Source organism: Bos indicus x Bos taurus, chromosome 18, assembly GCF_003369695.1.
Source record: "Bos indicus x Bos taurus breed Angus x Brahman F1 hybrid chromosome 18, Bos_hybrid_MaternalHap_v2.0, whole genome shotgun sequence".
NCBI classification, from domain to species: domain Eukaryota; kingdom Metazoa; phylum Chordata; class Mammalia; order Artiodactyla; family Bovidae; genus Bos; species Bos indicus x Bos taurus.
In genome coordinates, this window is record NC_040093.1 from 36,338,117 (window position 1) to 36,357,866 (window position 19,750).

The 19,750-nt window shown below is 39.9% G+C and overlaps 1 protein-coding gene across 1 annotated transcript in view; it reads left to right on the top strand.

Annotated features, from left to right (window-relative positions):
* Positions 1–19,750, top strand: part of CDH8 (cadherin 8) — a 409,672-nt gene that overhangs the window by 240,022 nt on the left and 149,900 nt on the right. The window contains exons 6-7 of the mRNA XM_027516392.1: positions 651–838; positions 4,832–5,085. Coding sequence (XP_027372193.1) covers positions 651–838; positions 4,832–5,085 — 442 coding nt within the window. The remainder of the gene's footprint in view (positions 1–650; positions 839–4,831; positions 5,086–19,750) is intronic.

Genomic DNA, 19,750 nt, shown 5'->3' on the forward strand with positions numbered 1-19,750 from the left:
CCCCCTAGGAGAAGGGATACACACTGTAATTGTATTTTTGCCTAGAGAGTTTTGAAGGTAGGATTTTTGGTCTTCAGAGCAAGGAGGACTTTAGTAACAAGAGGAGTGTTTCATGTGTCTGAACAGCTTGCTGCAGGGCATAGCAGAGGCTTGGTAATTGGATTTTATCAAAAATGGTCTACAAGTCTGTAAATATAAAGGTAACTTCAAAAGTGACTTTCAGTGTGTTACACATTGCATCTATCTGTGCCGAAATTAGCTTAATATTTTATGTTGGGCAACAATGAATATCCCCAAGGGCAGCCAATGTGATTATACAGCGAATGGGGAAGAACATTCACACAGACTCACTAATATCCTGATATAACTCTGCTCCAAATATGTACTTGGTAAACATATGGTTGAGTAAGTCCCATAACTCAGAAGAGTTTCAAAGAGAGATCGCTGCTTTTTCTGGGAACTATTTGTCTCTGACTCATGTAAAAGGTTGTATGTTCCACAGTGAAAAGGATGTTTTTGCCTTTCCCATCACTGTGTCGGTCACATCTGTACCCAGGTACCTCGAACAAGAAAGGTGCCCAATAAGTATTTGCTAAATGAATGAATGAATGGAACATATGCAGTGCTCAGGGTCTCTCCTCTTTCCTAAGGTCTGTATCACTTCTCGGTACCAGAAGACGTGGTTCTTGGCACTGCCATAGGAAGGGTGAAGGCCAATGATCAGGATATTGGTGAAAACGCACAGTCATCCTATGACATCATTGATGGAGACGGAACAGCACTCTTTGAGATCACTTCTGATGCCCAGGCCCAGGATGGCATTATAAGACTGAGAAAGGTAAGCTCAGGAAGGTTTTGCTCATCTTCAAAATATTAATACCTCTTTGAAATGTGAACATTGAAGATGGTGGTGGTTGGGTGGACTTCCTGATATAATCTTAGAAGGGAAGGAGGTTTGGCTTCTTTAGCTATGAAAAAGTAAGAGTCCTGGGACCTCCCTCATGTTCTAGTGGCTACGATTCCGTCCTCCTAATGCAGGGAGCCCAGGTTAGATCCCTGGTCAGGAAACTAGATCCTACATGCCGCAACCCACACGCCATGTGGCACAGCCAAGACCAGGCATAGTCAAATAAATGAATAATAAATAATGTTGGAAGAAATAAGAAGAAAAAGTAAGAGTCCTTTCTCACATCCTATCTCTTGGTCCTACTTTATATTTCAGCTAAAGCTCAGTAAGCAGTGACCATGGTGGTGCTAGCCTGCCATCTCATCCATCATTTCTCTCCTGTCTGTGCCTCAGTGTTTTACCATGAGTCGCAGGAACTTGCTCAGTTCTTGTCCAGAGCCTCCAGCTATCTAGGAAAGTCAACACTGAAGGCAGCCTTCAAGCAATAAAGGACAAAGACTTGTGGACAGTTTTCTTGGAAGAAATTACCTTGAGGCAGATTGTCTGTGGCTCCTCAGAGATTTTTCAGTTGGCGGAGGGGAGGGGGATCCTCATTAGCCCACAAAAGTGGCAAATTCAATGCCTTTTCTATAGAACTCGCCCCCCCCATTTCTGTATTCCTGCTTCTTCAGTTCAGTTCAGTTGCTCAGTCGTGTCCGACCCCATGAATCGCAGCATGCCAGGCCTCCCTGTCCATCACCAACTCCCAGAGTTCACTCAGACTCATGTCCATCGAGTCGGTGATGCCATCCAGCCATCTCATCCTCTGTCATCCCCTTCTCCTCCTGCCCCCAATCCGTCCCAGCATCAGAGTCTTTTCCAATGAGTCAACTCTTCGCATGAGGTGGCCAAAGTACTGGAGCTTCAGCTTTAGCATCATTCCCTCCAAAGAACACCCAGGGCTGATCTCCTTCAGAATGGACTTGATGGATGTCCTTGCAGTTCAAGGGACTCTCAGGAGTCTTCTCCAACACCACAGTTCAAAAGCATCAATTCCTCGCTCAGCTTTCTTCACAGTCCAACTCTTGGAGTAGTTCTAAAACATGCATTGAAGGTTCCTAGGTCTTCATTGCAATCTCTGCTTTTAGAGAAACTCAAAGACAGACAAACTAGTCAGCCTGTTATTCTGGCTCGTTCTGGCCCTGAAAGGACAGGGCCAACCTGGCTAACATAAGATACTCCAAATTATGATCAAATGTCCAAGCAATGAGGTCAGTGAAGCTCAGCTTTGTTTTGTTCCTGGGTGTGGGGATGGACTTCTCAGGTGGTGTTAGTGGTAAAGAACCCGCCTGCCAATATAGGAGATGTAAGACGTACGGGTTTTATTTCTGGCTTGGGAGGATCCCCTGGAGGAGGGCATGGCAACCCACTCCGGTATTCTTGCCTGGAGAATCCCATGGATAGAGGAGCCTGGTGGGCTACATCCATAGGGTCACAAAGAGTCAAACAGGACTGAAGCGACTTAGCATCCACACACCTGGGGCTACCACTGAAGAAAGAAATATCTCCACAAATAGTACAAAGAATATATGGCAATCTGTGATTGCTTTTGCTCACAACCATTTGTGTGTATGTACGTATGGTAAATATGAAAGATTCTGCACATTTTCCATATTTATTTCTCATCATGACAAGTTTATTGAAAAAAAAATGTGTAGAGCACAGTTCAGTATTTTATGGACATGGGCATTTGCAAAGGAAAATGCCCCTTTATCCTCATAATGAGTATTTTGCTCAGTATTGTACTGCATGTTTGTTGTGAAGTAGTAGAAATTAATTTTAAAACAGATTTGCTGATTCATGAATTGAAAGACGTATGATCAGTCACGCTGTTGGGAGCCAGTCGTTCTGCCCTCTGTCTTGATCAGCAATATATTGACATGACTCCGAGCTTACTATCTGACTCTCTCTCATGTTACACAGGGATCTGCTCCCCATGGTCATGCTTTTGAAGTCCCCCATCAGGGAGGTCTTGACAGTGAGAACCTGGAATTTTCTGGATATACTCTAAAATACAAAATCAAGTTTAAAAATCAATTTTGAAGAAAAAATTGGTTGCATCTATTTTAACTCTGCTGAGCAATGCTTCGTTTTGACCTGGATGGAGCTCAGTAGTAAAAGTTGCAAAGTATTTAAAAACTCATGTTTGAAATAGAGTACAGTATAATTATACTTGAGTCAATTATTGAATAACCCAGGGCCACATTTTCCTTGGTTAATGATTCCTAATGTCATTTTTATTGTTATTATTAACTGCTATTCTTTGTTACCATAAGGTGCTTTTATAAACTGAAGCAATTAGCCATTTGCTCTATTTTTATTCACCGCTCTTCATAAACTTAGAAACATATTCACATCTCAACACCAAGAAACACATGCATTTTACTCTGGAAAATGATGTACGGAGTCATTTTCCCACAATGCATGGACCCTGTTTTTGGTCTGATAAAGTCCTAAGGACACCAGAATGTGTTCAGGTTGGGCTAAGAATTTAGCAGAGCATAATATGCTATATTCAATGGCATTTGTGAAGAATTTGAAATTACATAATTGTTACAGTTGGGGCTGTTGCAAAATTGTGAAAATGATGATGTTGAATCATGTATTCATGGGTATGTGTATATATGTGCTTAGAAATTTCAGAATGCGCAGGATTGAGTATCTGCTTTATTAGAAAATATCTCTCAAGAAAAGTCCAGTCCAATTAGAAAAAAATTCAAATATAAAAATCAACACTATATATGTGTATATATAAGCTTGTAGGAGAGTTCTGAAAGAATTCAGTAATGCTGCTTTGTGTTCAGACTTCTTTTAAAAAAAATTTGCATCACAGATGTAAAGTTCAATTTCTTATAAGAAATTGCAGTGCAAGCCTAAATTATCTTTTTGAACCTTGACAGAAATACATCCTTGACATCTGAAGTATTATGCCCTGCTGAGAGAATTGGACAGCGAGGATTCTGACGCAGATGGGCTTTGGGTTGTTAAGGGGGGCTGTGTTCTTTTACCTTCCTCTATTTACTTAGATCATTAAGTCTTTGGGGCTTTTAAGGCAGGAAGAATTAATAGGTCAGAAATATTTTCAGTAATGGTGCAATGAGGTAATTTCGTATTGCTTTTAAGTGGTTTGTAGAAGACACAGTAAGTCCTAGCTATCTATATATCTACTTGTCTCCCTCTTCCTTCCCTTAAATATAAAAACAGGTAGATATATATCTGCATACATCTTTATATGTCCACCTGCTTCACAGCACGGAACTCATAATAGAGACCTTCTCAGAATGCCCTAAAAAAGAATAAACTTGATTTTAGCCATGATCAGCAAAGCAGTGATGCTCTAGAAGTGAAATAGGAAAACACTCTTTGTTGGGATTAGTGCTAAATTATGCTTTATAATGTCTCCATGGACTAAACAATGATTATTTCTTGTTCTTTACATTTCACACACTGTTGCAGAAATGATAAAAAATATTCTTCCCAGATAGAGATTGTGTTTGATGCTGCCTTATCTCCGACCAGCAGAGGCCCGATTAACTGACTGATTGGTATGCAGGTCACACCATCACTAGTAAAATTTTATTATGACTCTGAAGTGAAATTTTGATGGCACGATTCATGACTGTGAATATTTTGTGAATTCCAAGTGAAATGAGCAAAACAAAACAAAACAGTAGGAGATTAGATTCACTGAGCTTGTATAATAAACAGATATCAATAAATGCCTGTAAAATTTACAGGTTGAATATGGGGGATAGGAGAGTGATCCCATTAAGACTCACAAATGGGCTTAAATGCACATAACGATCATCCATCAGTGTTATACTCATTTGTTCTCGCGGCTGTGGTCATTAGTGAGAAACATTCATCTTTGTCATTTCTTAACAGCCTCTGGATTTTGAGACCAAAAAATCCTATACACTGAAGGTAGAGGCGGCCAATGTCCACATTGACCCGCGTTTCAGCGGCAGGGGGCCCTTTAAAGACACGGCGACCGTCAAAATTGTCGTCGAAGATGCTGATGAGCCTCCGGTCTTCTCTTCACCGACTTACCTCCTGGAAGTGCATGAGAACGCTGCTCTCAACTCCGTGATTGGGCAGGTGACCGCTCGTGACCCCGACATCACCTCCAGTCCAATAAGGTATTTCTCTTTTAAAAGGAAGATTCGCTACGGCCTGTGACAAGCAAATCAGTACAAAATGTAATTATGTATGCAGTCCATGTGGCTGCCTTTGAGACACTGCTCACATGGCCAAGGGATTTTGGTCAACATGCACCACGCTTGTGTCTATGGGTGTGTTGCACACACATATGCCCACACACCTGGGAACAGCTATATATAATGCTCAGAGCCAGAAATGCTAAGATGAAGAAAGCTGTTTGGCTTTCAGAGAGCACAGTGAAAAGGCCAGATCACATGTATTTTGCAGTGCTTTTGGGTGGACCCTTTATATTACATTGTTTTTGCTTGTTGTCCTTTTGTTTTCTAGCATCAGAAAAGGATTGCTATTTTCTTTTCTTTCTCCTTTGACAATCACATGGATTATGTATAAAAATTTAGAGCTGTAAGGTATTGTCTTGGAGTAGTAAGAGACCCTCATCTTATTTCTGTATTTGGGTTTGAAATTATCTTTTTATTACTAGATGGACATTTCTGATCGGTCAGCATATCTGCATGGGTGCCTTTTAGACAAAAACCTTTCTCTGCTATTTCAAAAGTACCCTTTGTTTATACTTTCCCTGCTCAAAAATTTTCCCAAGATGAGAAATATAACCCTTCATTAAGGATTTTGTTCTTTTTTTTAGAAATGAGGCTCAGTTCTGGGTTTTTTTGTTGTTGTTGTTGAACTGTGTACATCTTTTCTCTTTTGCCAGTCACCCAAATGACGGTGCAGATGCTCAAGCTAAATAGCTTTCTTCCGAAAGAACACTGAAAATCTATAACTTGTCCACTGGTCTCCAAGGGTGAAGTGTTGGTTAATGACGTGTTTGAGTGTGGATTTCAAATATTTTCTGAGAAATGCTTGTTGAAAAAGAGAGAGAAAATATATATAGAAGAATACAGTTTTAAAGAATTGTCCAGTTAATTTATGAGTTAGATGTCAGCTTATATGCAAGTCATTCAGTTTCTAAATTACGGGGACTTAGGGCAGATATTTTTCTAATTACTTTATTCAGGGAAACTCTAGATAGACAAATGGCTTTCTGAAAGCTATGTTTATTCAATTCTTGTTCCTGTATTAAATGCCCAATACTCCCGAGGGTGGTGAAACGCTGAGGCTGGAGGTAAAACACTTCGGCGTAGTCAGTGCCCCAAATAATTTGTGTCTGGGCAAAAAAAAAAATCCTTTTCAGATCCAGAAAAGTTGTTTTTAGCACAAGCCATTTTGAAATTCAGGATGAGAGTGTATCTCATAAGGATACCAAAAAAATGCTTTCTTCAAAAGAGCAACCTCTAAGAAGGTAAAACTCCATGTGGGGAATTGAGGAATGGTCAGTTGCCTATTCTCTGTTCTAAGGAACTCAACATGCTGTAGGCACACGGAATCCTCCCTATTTGTTAAGAGAACCGTACCTCTAAAAGGGACAAGAATTGGATACCAGGGAAGAAAGAATCCAGAAAAATAAGTTTAGATGGATGTCCATTTTCTGACTAAATGGTGAAGTTGTGAAATCACTTTATGCTGAAATTCTAATATAAATAGAGGCAATGATACTTGTTGAGTAAATGAATCTGCCCCGTTTTCAACTGTTACCCATTTTCTTCTGAAGGAACACAGAACTGAGCAGTTCCCACTTCCTTCACATCTTTAAGCATAAGGGACAGGGTAATGGCAAGCGTAAACAAGACTGAACCGACCGAGAGACCGTGGGCCAGCTTAGCACTGGGTTTGTCAAGATTTCTACTCCTGTCAGCAAAGACTCCATAGGGGGCCAGGAGCAAGCCAAGCGGAGGACCCTCATGGAAAGTGGGGGTTCAGATATCAGAGGAGTTCCGGGTACACCCCAGACATGGAATCTGGAGTACCAGCAGGAACAAACTTCCTGTGCGGAGACATGTCCTTCATCAGCTAGAGATGAAGTGTGAGGAACTTTTGGTACTGAAGTAATACTAACCTCAAATGGGCAGAAATGGGTAAAAATCTAGGTTTAGAGCTCCCCACGTGTTGTAATCTATCTTTTTACTTATGTAAAAATGGATATTTTTAGAATCATTCCAGTTCACAGGGAATCCAGTGACTATTATCACTGCAGTTGATTGTTACGGCTATTGCTATTGTTTTTTATTACTGCCATTGGCATAAAAGGCAGGTGTATAAGAAGCTTGAGGCTGCTTAGCAACAACTGCCTGGTTTGGAAGCATTTCATTTCCAGGCAAACTAAAGGAGGCTTGGGGCCATGTTCCCAGGAAGAGATGGACAGATGAAGTGCCATTTGATGACACAGTCATATCTGTAGCTCTGGTAGATGGCAGGCAAGTGCTATTAATTGTTCCCTTGGCATATGTGCCTGTGTATGTGCAAATTCACTTCAGCCATGTCCAACTCTTTGCAGTCCCATGGACCATGTGCGCCAGGCTCCTCTGTCCATGGGATTCTTTAGGCAAGAATTCTAGAGTGGGTTGCCACTTCCTTCTCCAGGGGATCTTCCCAACCAACGGACAGGACCCGCAGCTCTTAAGTCTCCTGCATTGGTAGGCAGGTTCTTTAATATAGCGCCACCTGGGAAGCCCAGGTGGCATATATGGCCCCACCCAAAGAAGGGGTGATCAGTGTTTCAAATCATTTCCAGTAGGGTTTTGATGCGTTATTCAGAAAGAGCGCCCCACGTGGTTCTAATTGGCGGTGCATTGGCTCCATGGGATAAGAATGTAAGAATCACCAACTGCATTTTTTCAGTATCTGTTCTGCATTTTTGCAGTTATCCCCCCTCCCACCTTAGTCCCCGAGTTGGGTTGTGGAGAGTGGCTTTCCTCTTTCTATGCACAATTGGTTAATTTCTGTAGAAAATTAAATTTCCTGACTAGCCAGAGCAGTACAGAGTTCCTTATACGTCTAGCAGACAGATTTAGAGCCATTTAACCTTTTAAAACAGGACTAGAGGACACAGATATTCAGGGAATTATCAAGTAACAAATAGTAACGCATGATTGTCTCTTTAGGACTGTTGTATTTTATATACTAACAAGACTGTATCCATCGTTTAGGGGAATGTTTGCTTTGCTATCCAGCAAGAAATAGGCATTTATTGTGGCATTGGCCATGTTAAAACATGTAGTCATTAATTGGCTGGTCAGCTTCCTCTACGACTCTGCTTCTTTTGAGAGCTCACTGACAGGCTAAAAATATCAATGTATTTAAAAAATTCTTATAACTAAACATGTGTCTGTGTCTATAAACATGTCTGTATTTATATCTATGTTTGTATAATCACAGGGCAAACACACAGTGATACAAAGACAAAACACAAAGGCAAAATCTCCCTTCCGGGAACATTAATTAAGCATGTGCTACTTTCTTCATTAGCATATGCATCTCAGTAATATAGAATATAGTTGTGTAAATTATTTAAAAGATGCCATGTCTTGAACAGATCGTTTCAAACCCTGTCAATGCTACTTCCCAGACAGATAGCTGGTCTCTGGAATTCTCTTTGAGACTCAGCTTCTTCCTTGGTATTCTAGGATAATATCATTTTCCTCAGACAGTTACTGACATAATTAAGTTGTTAAATAAAATAAGTGGAGTTATTAGGACTACCAACTAATAAAGCCACCATAAATTTCATATCTTAAATGCAAAATAAAAGCCTAGTACTCATTTTAGTAGAGATTCTTCTACTAAAGTTTGCTGACTGTGCAGGATTATCTTTTTCTTTTCACTTATCAGTTGCATGCTAAATAGTCTAATTAACCTCATTTGGTCTAATTTGCCTTTGCTACTGTGGTGAATATTGCTACTAGTGAGTGCTTAATATGTGGCAGAGATGTGCTACATGGGTTCATTTCATTCTTTAACACCTCTGTGAGATAATGTGTATACTCATTTAACAGATGAGGAAGCTGAGGAGAAAAAGACTATCTTGCCTGTCGTCACACAAATAGTCAAGGATGGAACTGTGGTGCATAGCCATTTTTTGTTCTTTCTTTCTGACAATGCAATGCCTGATTTCTATCCTTTGTCACACTCCCTTTCTTTCCTTGTGATTTCTGTGACACAAACTGTGTCTTGACACAAACTGTTGGGATGGCTTAGCAGGACCAGTTTTTTCTGCAAATCTTTTTTATTTGTTTATTCTAGTAAGTTTCAGGTGTGCAGAATTATAGTTAGACTGCAATGTTTATAGTATAAGTGTTATACTATGGTAGGTACTATAGTACAGATGTTTGTGGTATAAACATCGATATACACTACAGACTTTTCACCACCACAAGCCCAGTCACCACCTACCAACATACAGCTCACCACCCTCACCCATTTCACCACCTCCAAAAGCCTCTTCCCTTCTGGTAGCTACTCATCCCTATGAGTGTGTTTCTGTTTTATTTTGTTTTAGATGGCACGTGTAAGTAAGATTATATATTTGTTATTTCTCTGACAAACTTTACTTAACATAATACCTTCAGGGTCCATCCACATTTTCACAAATGGTAGGATTTTATTCTTTTTCATGACTGAGTAGTATTCCACTGCATTTTGTTTGTGTGTGTGTGTGTGTGTGTGTGTGTGTGATCTTCTTTATCCATTCATTCATGGATGGACATTTAGATTGTTTCCATATCTTGGCTATTATAAGCAAGGCTGCTCTGAATTAGCAGGAAATACAAAACCCATTCATTTTCTAACTGGTTTCATGCAATTCAGGATGCACAAGATCAAGAAAAAGGAGAGTATACCAGGCTGTGGAATTAACCAGAGTATGAGTGGAGGATTTCTTGCTCCTTCAGTTCAGTTCAGTCGCTCAGTCGTGTCCGACTCTTTGCGACCCCATGAATCACAGCACGCCAGGCCTCCCTGTCCATCACCAACTCCTGGAGTTCACTCAAACTCATGTCCATGGAGTCGGTGATGCCATCCAGCCATCTCATCCTCTGTCATCCCCTTCTCCTCCTGCCCTCAATCCCTCCCAGCATCAGGGTCTTTTCAAATGAGTCAACTCTTCGCATCAGGTGGCCAAAGTATTGGAGTTTCAGCTTCAGCATCAGTCCTTCCAGTGAACGCGCAGGACTGATCTCCTTTAGGATGGACTGGTTGGATCTCCTTGCAATCCAAGGGACTCTCAAGAGTCTTCTCCAACACCACAGTTCAAAAGCATCAATGCTTTGGTGCTCAGCTTTCTTCACAGTCCAACTCTCACATCCGTATATGACCACTGGAAAAACCATAGCCTTGACTAGACGGACCTTTGTTGGCAAAGTAATGTCTCTGCTTTTCAATATGCTATCTAGGTTGGTCAGAACTTTCCTTCTAAGAAGTAAGCATCTTTTAATCTCATGGCTGCAGTCAGCATCTGCAGTGATTTTGGAGCCCCCAAAAAATAAAGTCTGACAGTGTTTCCACTGTTTCCCCATCTATTTCCCATGAAGTGATGGGACCAGATACCATGATCTTCGTTTTCTGAATGGTGAGCTTTAAGCCAACTTTTTCACTTTCATCAAGAGGCTTTTTAGTTCCTCTTCACTTTCTGCCATAAGGGTGGTGTCATCTGCATATCTGAGGTTATTGATATTTCTCCCGGCAATCTTGATTCCAGCTTGGGCTTCTTCCAGTCCAGCGTTTCTCATGATGTACTCTGCTTGTAAGTTAAATAAGCCTAGCCCTTTTGTGTGGGTCTGTTACTATCAGCTGTGAACCAAATTATGATTAAGGAGGTAACAGGAGAAACAATAGGTATTTGATGAATCAGGCACTGTGTTAAGCTTCTATTATGTATCATTTCACTTAATTCTCACAAAAGACACCTGTGAAGTACTCAGTATGATTCCAGTTTTACGAGGAAGGAAACTGAGGATGTTTCCTATGCATGGTGATATAGCGGCAGGTGTGAGGGCTAGGGTTAAATCCAGATTTCTTCTTACCATTGACCACTATGTCTGCACGTGCTTTGCTAGGTCCTGGCATTTGCATGAAGTGTAGGATGATGACAGCTAATGTTTACTGTTTACTTTGTGACAGACACTCTGAAACAGTGTTAGAGGCAGCAAGTTATTTGTACTTAAGGCCAACTTACTAGCACAGCTGCTTAGTTGCTGTCGTGTCCGACTCTCTTGTGACCCCATGGCTTGCAGACTGCCAAGCTCCTCTGTCTGTGGGATTTTCCAAGCAAGAAGACTGGAGTGGGTTGCCATTTCCTCCTCCAGGGGATCTTCCAGACCCAGGGATCAAACTCACGTCTCCTGCATGGGCAGATGGATTCTTTACTGCTCAACCACCAGGGAAGCCCCTACTAGCACAGAGTGGGTGTTAATTAACGGTCAGTGCTTTCATGTAAACCTGCTATGGTTCATTTTTATTTTCCACCCAATAAATACACGTCAAGTGTGTATTTATTGTCACCATGGTGTTGAGATGGCATGTGACTGTTTTCTTTTTTGATGGCTGCTTCCTACTTTTCTTTCAAAGCGTTTCCCGTACGTCTACATGAGCTGCTTGAATTAAAAGTGGGCATGATGGCTATTCAGCAGTCAAAGTGGGTTGACACATAACCATGATGGCCACAGTGCTGTGTTGTCCGAATTCCTCTCTTGAAGTGCCCACTCAACACAAGACTCTGCCTTTTTTTTCCTACTTGCATTCTGGCATTTTTACAATTCACCTCAGACACCAGGCTTACCATTAATGAGCTCTTTTCCTGAAAGCACTTCTGATAGTCCTGATATCCAATGGTGCGACAGTGGAAATATTTCATAGAGAACCTGGTAATTGTATGGTGAATAAACTGTGTATCGATTGACTCTCTCCTCAGTCTTGCAATAATTCCCAAGAGACCTTGTCTCTTTTTACTGTTGTTTTTAATCGTGATGAGAACACTTTACATGAGATCTGTCTTTTTAACAGAGTTTTAAGGGTACAATACAGTATTGTTAACTATAGCCACAGGGTTGTGCAGAATGTAAGTGACACTTTATAGCAACTTCTCATTCCTCCCTTCTCTGAGGCCAGCCGGACAACCATCATTCTAGGCATCTATGACTCTGACTGTTTTAAGTAAAAGTCGCTCAGTCGGGTCCAACTCTTTGCGACTCCATAGACTATACAGTGCATGGCATTCTCCAGGCTAGAATACTGGAGTGGATAAGCTGTTCCCTTCTCCAGTGGATCTTCCCGACCCAGGAATTGAACCGGGTCTCCTGCATTGCAGGAAGATTCTTTACCAGTTGAGCTACCAGGGAAGCAAGAGCCCAGGTGGAATACAAGTGGAATCATGCTATATTATCCTTTGATGACTGGTTTCTTTTACTTAGCACAATGTCCTCCAGGTTTATCTATGTTGCTGCACATTACAGAATTTTCTTCTTTTTGAGGCTAAACAACAATATACCATATACTACATTTTCTTTACCCATTCATCTGCTGATGGCCATTTACGTTGTTTCCACATCTTAGCTATTGTGAATAATGCTACAGTGAATGTGGGGGTGCTAATATGATTTCAGTTCTTTTGAATAAACGCACAAAAGTGAGATTGCTGAATCATATGGTCATTCTATTTTAATTTTCTAGGAACTTCCATACTGTTTTCCACAGCTGCTGCACCACTTTCCTTCCCTACCAACAGTGCACAGGGGTCTAGTATCATACAAGGAGTCTTTTAAAAGCAATTAAACCTTGGTCATTCAGTTCCTGCACACTTTTAGCCAATTAAAATGTGAATGTTTCCCATTTCAAAAGTACCAGCTTATCCAAGTCATTTTTCCCCCCAAAAAACTCACTGTACTGCTAATTCAGCTAACAATGATTAATACTAATTAAGTCATGTATTCATTTAGTCATATAGTCACCTATTCATTCACATTACTATATATATATATACATATATGTATGTACATATATAACATTTATGATATATATATATATATGTCACATATGGAATGGTACACACATATCTATATCTATGTTTTAGATATAGATATACAGAACTCATGGTTTCTCAAGGGATTTCTATAGAGACAGAGCCTCTGCCCTCATGGACATTGCTCTATAGTAAGGAAGCGAGTTGCACACCTGTGTTAAAGTCAAGTCTTTCACAGTTATCTAACCTTTAATTCAATCGGAAAAATGATAAGCAAAACTAGATTATTTTTAGGCTCACCCAGAAGAAGAGACTTCTTAGTTTTCTAAGGGATTGCAATAGAAGGAACTGCAGATACTCAGTGATGCTAATGTGGAACTATGTCACACTCTAGAGAACCTAGTATTAATCTAGAGCATGGACTGTGTGTATCTTCTTTTCTCTCATTTTTTGTTCCATACCTCCCTCCCTGCCTCTTCTTTCTCTCTCACTATTAAGAGAAGCTTTGGGTAGAAAAAGGCTCCTTTTTCTCTTAAAGGTATAATAAATAATGTGTGATGCAGGGACTTTAGAATTCTGGGACTAGCAGAACTCAGATAATATTATTTATTAAAGCAGTTAGAGCAACCAGTAGAGCAATTAGAGCCAAAAAGCTGAAAACTTGTCGATGGAATTTTTGATATTTGAAGTGCATGCGAGAAAATGTTAAAATGGTTTCTTTAGGCACAATAACAAAAGCTAGAATGAAATTAAACAGTGAGAAAGAAACAGTTGGAGTTCAGTGAAATATAATAACTGATTCATAACTAAGGGGTTTATTTCATTATTAGTGACTCTAAATAGCATCTTCACTCACAGTTGGTTCAAAAATGTATCTTCCTGTAAATTTGCCATACAGAGGCTGCAAACCAATGTTTAGCAAAACATTTCTTTATAATTTAAAGTGCATTTATGCCTGTTAAATTTGAAAAATAGATATATACCACTTTTCTCCAAGAGCAGCATCTCCCTAGCTGTGCTCTAAGGAACATCACTAGGACTAAAGACAGTGTGACCAGATCAATTTGAACTCCAGTTTCTTTGCACTAGGATTTCATAGATAAGTTAATTGGCTCAGGTGCCTTGCACTCTTTAAGAAGAAGAGATTTAAAGTTTGAAATTTCTGTAGAGAATCAGAAGCATCTGAGGTAAAGGACGCTCAGGCTTCCTTGCTGGTCTGAGCTCTAGATTCTAATCCATCAAGCATTGCAGCTATCATGGCACTTATTCCTATTTTGTAAGAGGATACATGTCTATATGTTATTATAATATATAAATTTGCCCCCTTTCCTTTCCATAGACCCTTCATGAAGGGGTTGGGGGGCGGGTGTGTTCCATGAGTAAATAGTTTAAACTCTATTACATGAGGCCAGAAGTCAGTCAAGTATAGCCTGTGTCCCGAATCTGGCTCCCCACTTCTTTTTTTTTTTTTTTTTTTCTTTTAAGTTTGATTGGAATGCAGCCACTCTCATTCCTTTATGCCTAAGAACTGCAGTGGAGTCATTGTAACAGAGACAGTATGACCTGCAAAGCCTAAGATATTTATTTTACAAAAGAGTTTGTCATCTCCTACGGTATACTGGTAAGAGCTTGGGTTTTTCATCAGTAATCTTAACAGTTGATTCTCACATAATTTCAGGATCCTAATCTATCTAGAAAACTCCCTAGAGAGAGGATTAAAAAAATTCTTAAAAAAAAAATCTGTTGTAGTCAAAGAAATTCTTTGTATTAAAATCCAGTTGTATATGATGGAGTTGACATCCTCCATACTTGCCTTAGAACCCTCCGGAGGTTAGTTCTATGGGGCCCCTGACCCTGTGTGCACTTACTTTGAATCTACTGGAAAAAATTGGCTTCATGTAGCATAGCTTTTGGAGAAATCACCATAGCTATCATGCTTGTGTGCTCAGTTGCTTCATTCATGTCCGACTCTGCAATCCTGTGGACTGTAGCCACCAGGCTCCTCTGTCCATGGGGATTCTCCAGGCTAGAATACAGGAGTGGGTTGCCATGCCCTCCTCCAGGGGATCTTCCCAACCTAGGAATGGACCCCTCATCTCTTGCATTGCAGGCAAATTCTTTACTGATGAGTCACAGGGGAAGCCAATAACTATCATATGGACTGTGAAAAGGCATCATGAAAAAGACCTGGATGCTTACTCACTTGGAGTGGGGAATATATTTGTTTCTTGCATGAATTTCTCATAATACCTGATTTTTCTACCTGCCCCTTCCATTCTCTAGACCTCAGTGATGATTACAATACAGATTGTCTTAACTAAATTAGTCTCTGCTTTTCAGTGTCTTGGAAAAATCTCTGATTCCAGCAGCATTTCTCTTTCTCTGAAAACATGAAGTGACATGAAATAGAAATTCACTTGGAATAGATTTGCTGGAGTATGTTCGACAAACTCTAACATGTATTCCCCAATACGAGAGTAGATATTTAAGGAGTCATACTGGGAGTATCTTGCGGATCTTTAGTTATGTCTGTTTAGGGTTTTAGTACAGGGCCCTTCACAGGTATCTCATTTATACTATATTACATGAACTCTGTGATTACCCATATTCTTACTCCCATATTCCCATTAAAAACATGGGTTACAGGTTGTTTTCCCTGAAAGTAGATGGCATTTGAAGTACAAGCTGTTTGTTAGAGAGAAGCACCTGTGACTGGGAGGGGACAGAAACAGGCGGACAGGGGGCACGATTAACCTGCAGTGCAGGCCTGGCAAAGCCTTGGCCCAATCCAATGGAATGCATATTGATCATCAGAGGAGTCCTATGTCCTGCCAAATTGGTAGTGTCTTTATCCCTCTGCTGGCTTAATCTCCAGGTAACACAGGACAATCTCTGAAAATGAGGCAGATTCTCAGGAGCTGATACTTAGAGGGTTTCCCCTGACTGCTCCTCCTACAGCTCTGGTGTCCTTCCTTAAAGGGGCAGCTGCCCTGTGTATCTTCACATCCCTCCAGCACAAGTGCAGGGAACCTCTTTACTGAGGGAGTAATTTGACTAACTTCACCCTGCTAGCCATCTAGCTCCACACTATGGTGTGGTGGCAAATATGTATCTGTTCTGTATTTTGAGATGCAGGCTCTAAGCAGCCAATTGATTTAGCTGAAATGTTTCCAGTGTGGTACAATAAACCTGACTCATAATAATAATAAAAAAATCAAGCTTCACATATTAATAAACTATTTTAAGACAAGTGATCTAGGGTGCTTTTTAAAAAAAGCATAAGAAGTTTTAAAGAGGGGGAAAAAATGGGAAAAGTGCTTATCTGGGGTTTAAAATGTTTTTATTTTTTTGTGATTGGTGAAGTCTCTGTACCCTCCAGGGAACAAAACTTAATAATAACATTTATATTCTGAGAGAAACAAAGCTGCTTGTATAGGCTGAGCTGTGTTATCTAACATTATTATACTCATAAGGCAAAATAAATCCCCTATTTTGCATCCCAACAAAGGGAGCTTGACACTCTTATCTGATGTTCAAATATTTATGGGAGTCATTTCAACAAAGCCTTTAGTTTTCCTTATATTTCTACATTCTGATGTGACACAGTGTATTATACAACCTTGCTTTTGATAAAGGACAATCAGATTTGACTTAGTGTTGCAGACGAAAACATAGTATTGCATATTTAAGAAGAGAACATGTTAAAAGATGGAGGAATGTCATTCCCATCCACCTATCAGACGTTTATTAGCTCTCTTCTGTGTGTTTGAAGTCAGTTTGCTGGCGAGTGGAATAGGCTTAGCTGAAATAACTATAAATGGCTCTTGTGGTACAAGTCAAGTTTGGGATAGTCAACTGAGTTATGTATTAATAGCTTCATGGTAAATGAAAATAAAGTTTATGGAAGTCCTTAAGAAGGTTCAGAGTTATGAAAGATGTATTTAATGGTGCAAAAGACAGCACAAGATCTAAATGTCCTTTAAAACCAAGGATCTGAAACTGCAGAACAGATGTGGAAAGGGAGCAGAGCCCACGGGGTGGTTAAGTTGGAGGATGGGGTCTCCACTGGAGAAAGAGGAAACATGTCTGGAGCACGTTTATTCAACAACAAGTACATGATATTAGGCTTTGCACTTACATGAAGATCCAAGACTAGATTAGACCATGTGGTCAGGCACTGTGTTTTAGGGATGAGCATTTTTGGTAAAAAACACTTTTGACCTCCTAGAAAGATATTATCTGGCTGAATATAGGAATGGTTATTTATAACATAAAAATATATGTTATTTTTGTTGTGATAGCAAGTAAACAAGCTATTTGAGTCTAAATGCACTTCCATTTCTTAAAGAATTAATAGGATGCATCTTTTTAAGTTGTTTTTTTTTTTTTTTTTTTTTGATGTGGACCGTTTTTAAAGTCTTTATTGAGTATGTTACAACACTGCTTCTGTTTTATGTTTTGGTTTTTTGGCCTTGAGTCATGTGGGATCTCATTTCCGAGATCAGGGATCGAACCTGCACCCCCTGCATTGGAAGGTCAAGTCTTAACCACTGGACCACCAGGGGAGTCCCGACAGGATACATCTGGTTCACCTCTTACTTCCTAGCACTTACCATAAGACCTTAGCACTTACTGAGTCTGAATGTCCAATTAAAATTTTTAAGTGTATATAAATAACTTTAGGAAATTTTCAAAACACCTACTTTTATATGCACTACTCTTATTTCTTGGGTGTACAATGTTTTCCATAAAAACATATTTTACTATATAATTAATGGTTCTGACAAAAATTGGACAAACATAAAATCAAATACCACCATTCTGACAACTATTCAACACTGACTAATTGATTAAGTGTCAGATATTATGGTCAGGAGATTACACTTATTATCTCACTAACTTTGTGGCTGGGTAAAAATGTATATGACCCTCATTTTATGACTCAAAGCATTGAGAGTCATAACAATTTATGTGGGCTACATAAGTAAAAGGAGGATTAACTAAGAAATTAATATACAGGGCTTAGAAGACAGGCCAAAAATTAGGAAGGCCATGATAAATACATGAAATATTTATTAAGTCTCAATTCTGGTTGTGGTCTCCTGATCCATACAGCTACACAATGATGTATTTCCATCTCACTCCATCTCTTCCTTATTGTCCATGTGCCATTCATCAACTCTGCATATTCTTTCATATAGGGAAAAGTCATTATTGGCCTGATTGACAGCCCCAAGAAGGTAACTAAGTGAGTTAAAAGCTACTCTTCACTGCTAACTGTCCCCTGTCAGCCTTAGGTCGTTGTGAGCCCCTTGAGATTTATGAGAGTTGTTGGGATTCCTGTGACCTGAGGGTAAACAGTGAGAATCAAGGTTATCATGGGTGTAGAAGATTTTATCCTCACAAATCCTATCTCCCATCATAAAAAGACACACCAGAGGGAAATATCAGATACCTGCTCTGAGCTACAGATACCATTTATGGAAATATTTAATTACATTTTGGTAGTCTTTTTTTTTTTTTTTTTTAATGTAATGTCCTTTTTCAGTTGGCTGCTTTTAGGGATTCACTCTCTCCTTTTTTTTTTTTTTCTGGATAATTTGTGTATGTAGTTCTTTTTCGTTGTGCTGGGTCTTCATTATTATGCTCAGGTTTTTTCTAGTTGCTGCAAGTGGGACTCTGTGTTGCGGTGCATGGGCATCTCTTGTTTCAGAGTACAGGTTGCAGGCACACGGGCTTCAGTAGCAGTGACTCTGAGGTCCTAGAGTGCTTGGGTTTCAGTAGTTATGGCGCACCGTCTTCCCAGACCAAGGACGGAACCCCTGTCCCCTGCATTCACAGGCAGATTACTATCCACTCTATCACCAGGGAAGTCCATATTTGCTCATCTTTATGTGAACTGTTTGACCAGTTTGGTGTATTTTGTGATTAATTAGGTAAATATGGCTAAAAGGAGACAAAAGAAAGAGAATTATCTAATTTGAAAGCAATGTAGATTAATAGAAGACAGTTATGAGCCTTCCACAAGGGTATTGTTTCAAAATTCTTTAATGTCCTTTACTTCCTATATCCAAATAATCACCATGTCCTGTTTATTTTAGTTACTAAGCTCAAACACCATCATATTTGCCCCCCCCCCTTTTTTTTTTTGCTGCTCTGTGCCTTGCACGGATCTTAGTTCCCCAACCCGGAATAGAACCTGGGCCCCCTGAAGAAGCAGATTCTTAACCAGTGGCCCACCAGGGGAGTCCCAAACACTGTCCTCTTTAAGGTGAGCAGTTACAGCAGCCCCGTGTGCTTGTCTCCTGCCCTTTGGTATCCACACGGCTGCCCCAGTGATCTCTAACTCAGTTTAGATCTGTGCTGATATTGTAGCCACTAGCCACATGTGGCTCTTTGAATGGAAATAAAATGAATTAAATTAAATATAATCATGATTTCAATTTCTCAGTCACACTAGCTAGATTTCAAGGGCTACATAGCCACATAGAGCTAGCGCTTACCATCTTGGACAAAGCACATTTGTACAATACAGAAAGTCCTGTGGAATCCAGCTGCGGTTTAGATCATGTCATTCTCCTCCTGTATTTTGTTCAAGTGGTTCCTCATTTCCTGCAAGTGAAAAAACTTAATTCTTCAACATGGTTTCCAAGGTCCTTCCCAATGCCCACCCCCGCACTGAATCCTGAATTTCAACAATCCTGTCATTTGTTAGTCGTTAAAAATACTGACCATCTTCCTAACTGACCTTTCATATTTGCTGTTTCTTTTGACAGGCGTATTTTAATAACATT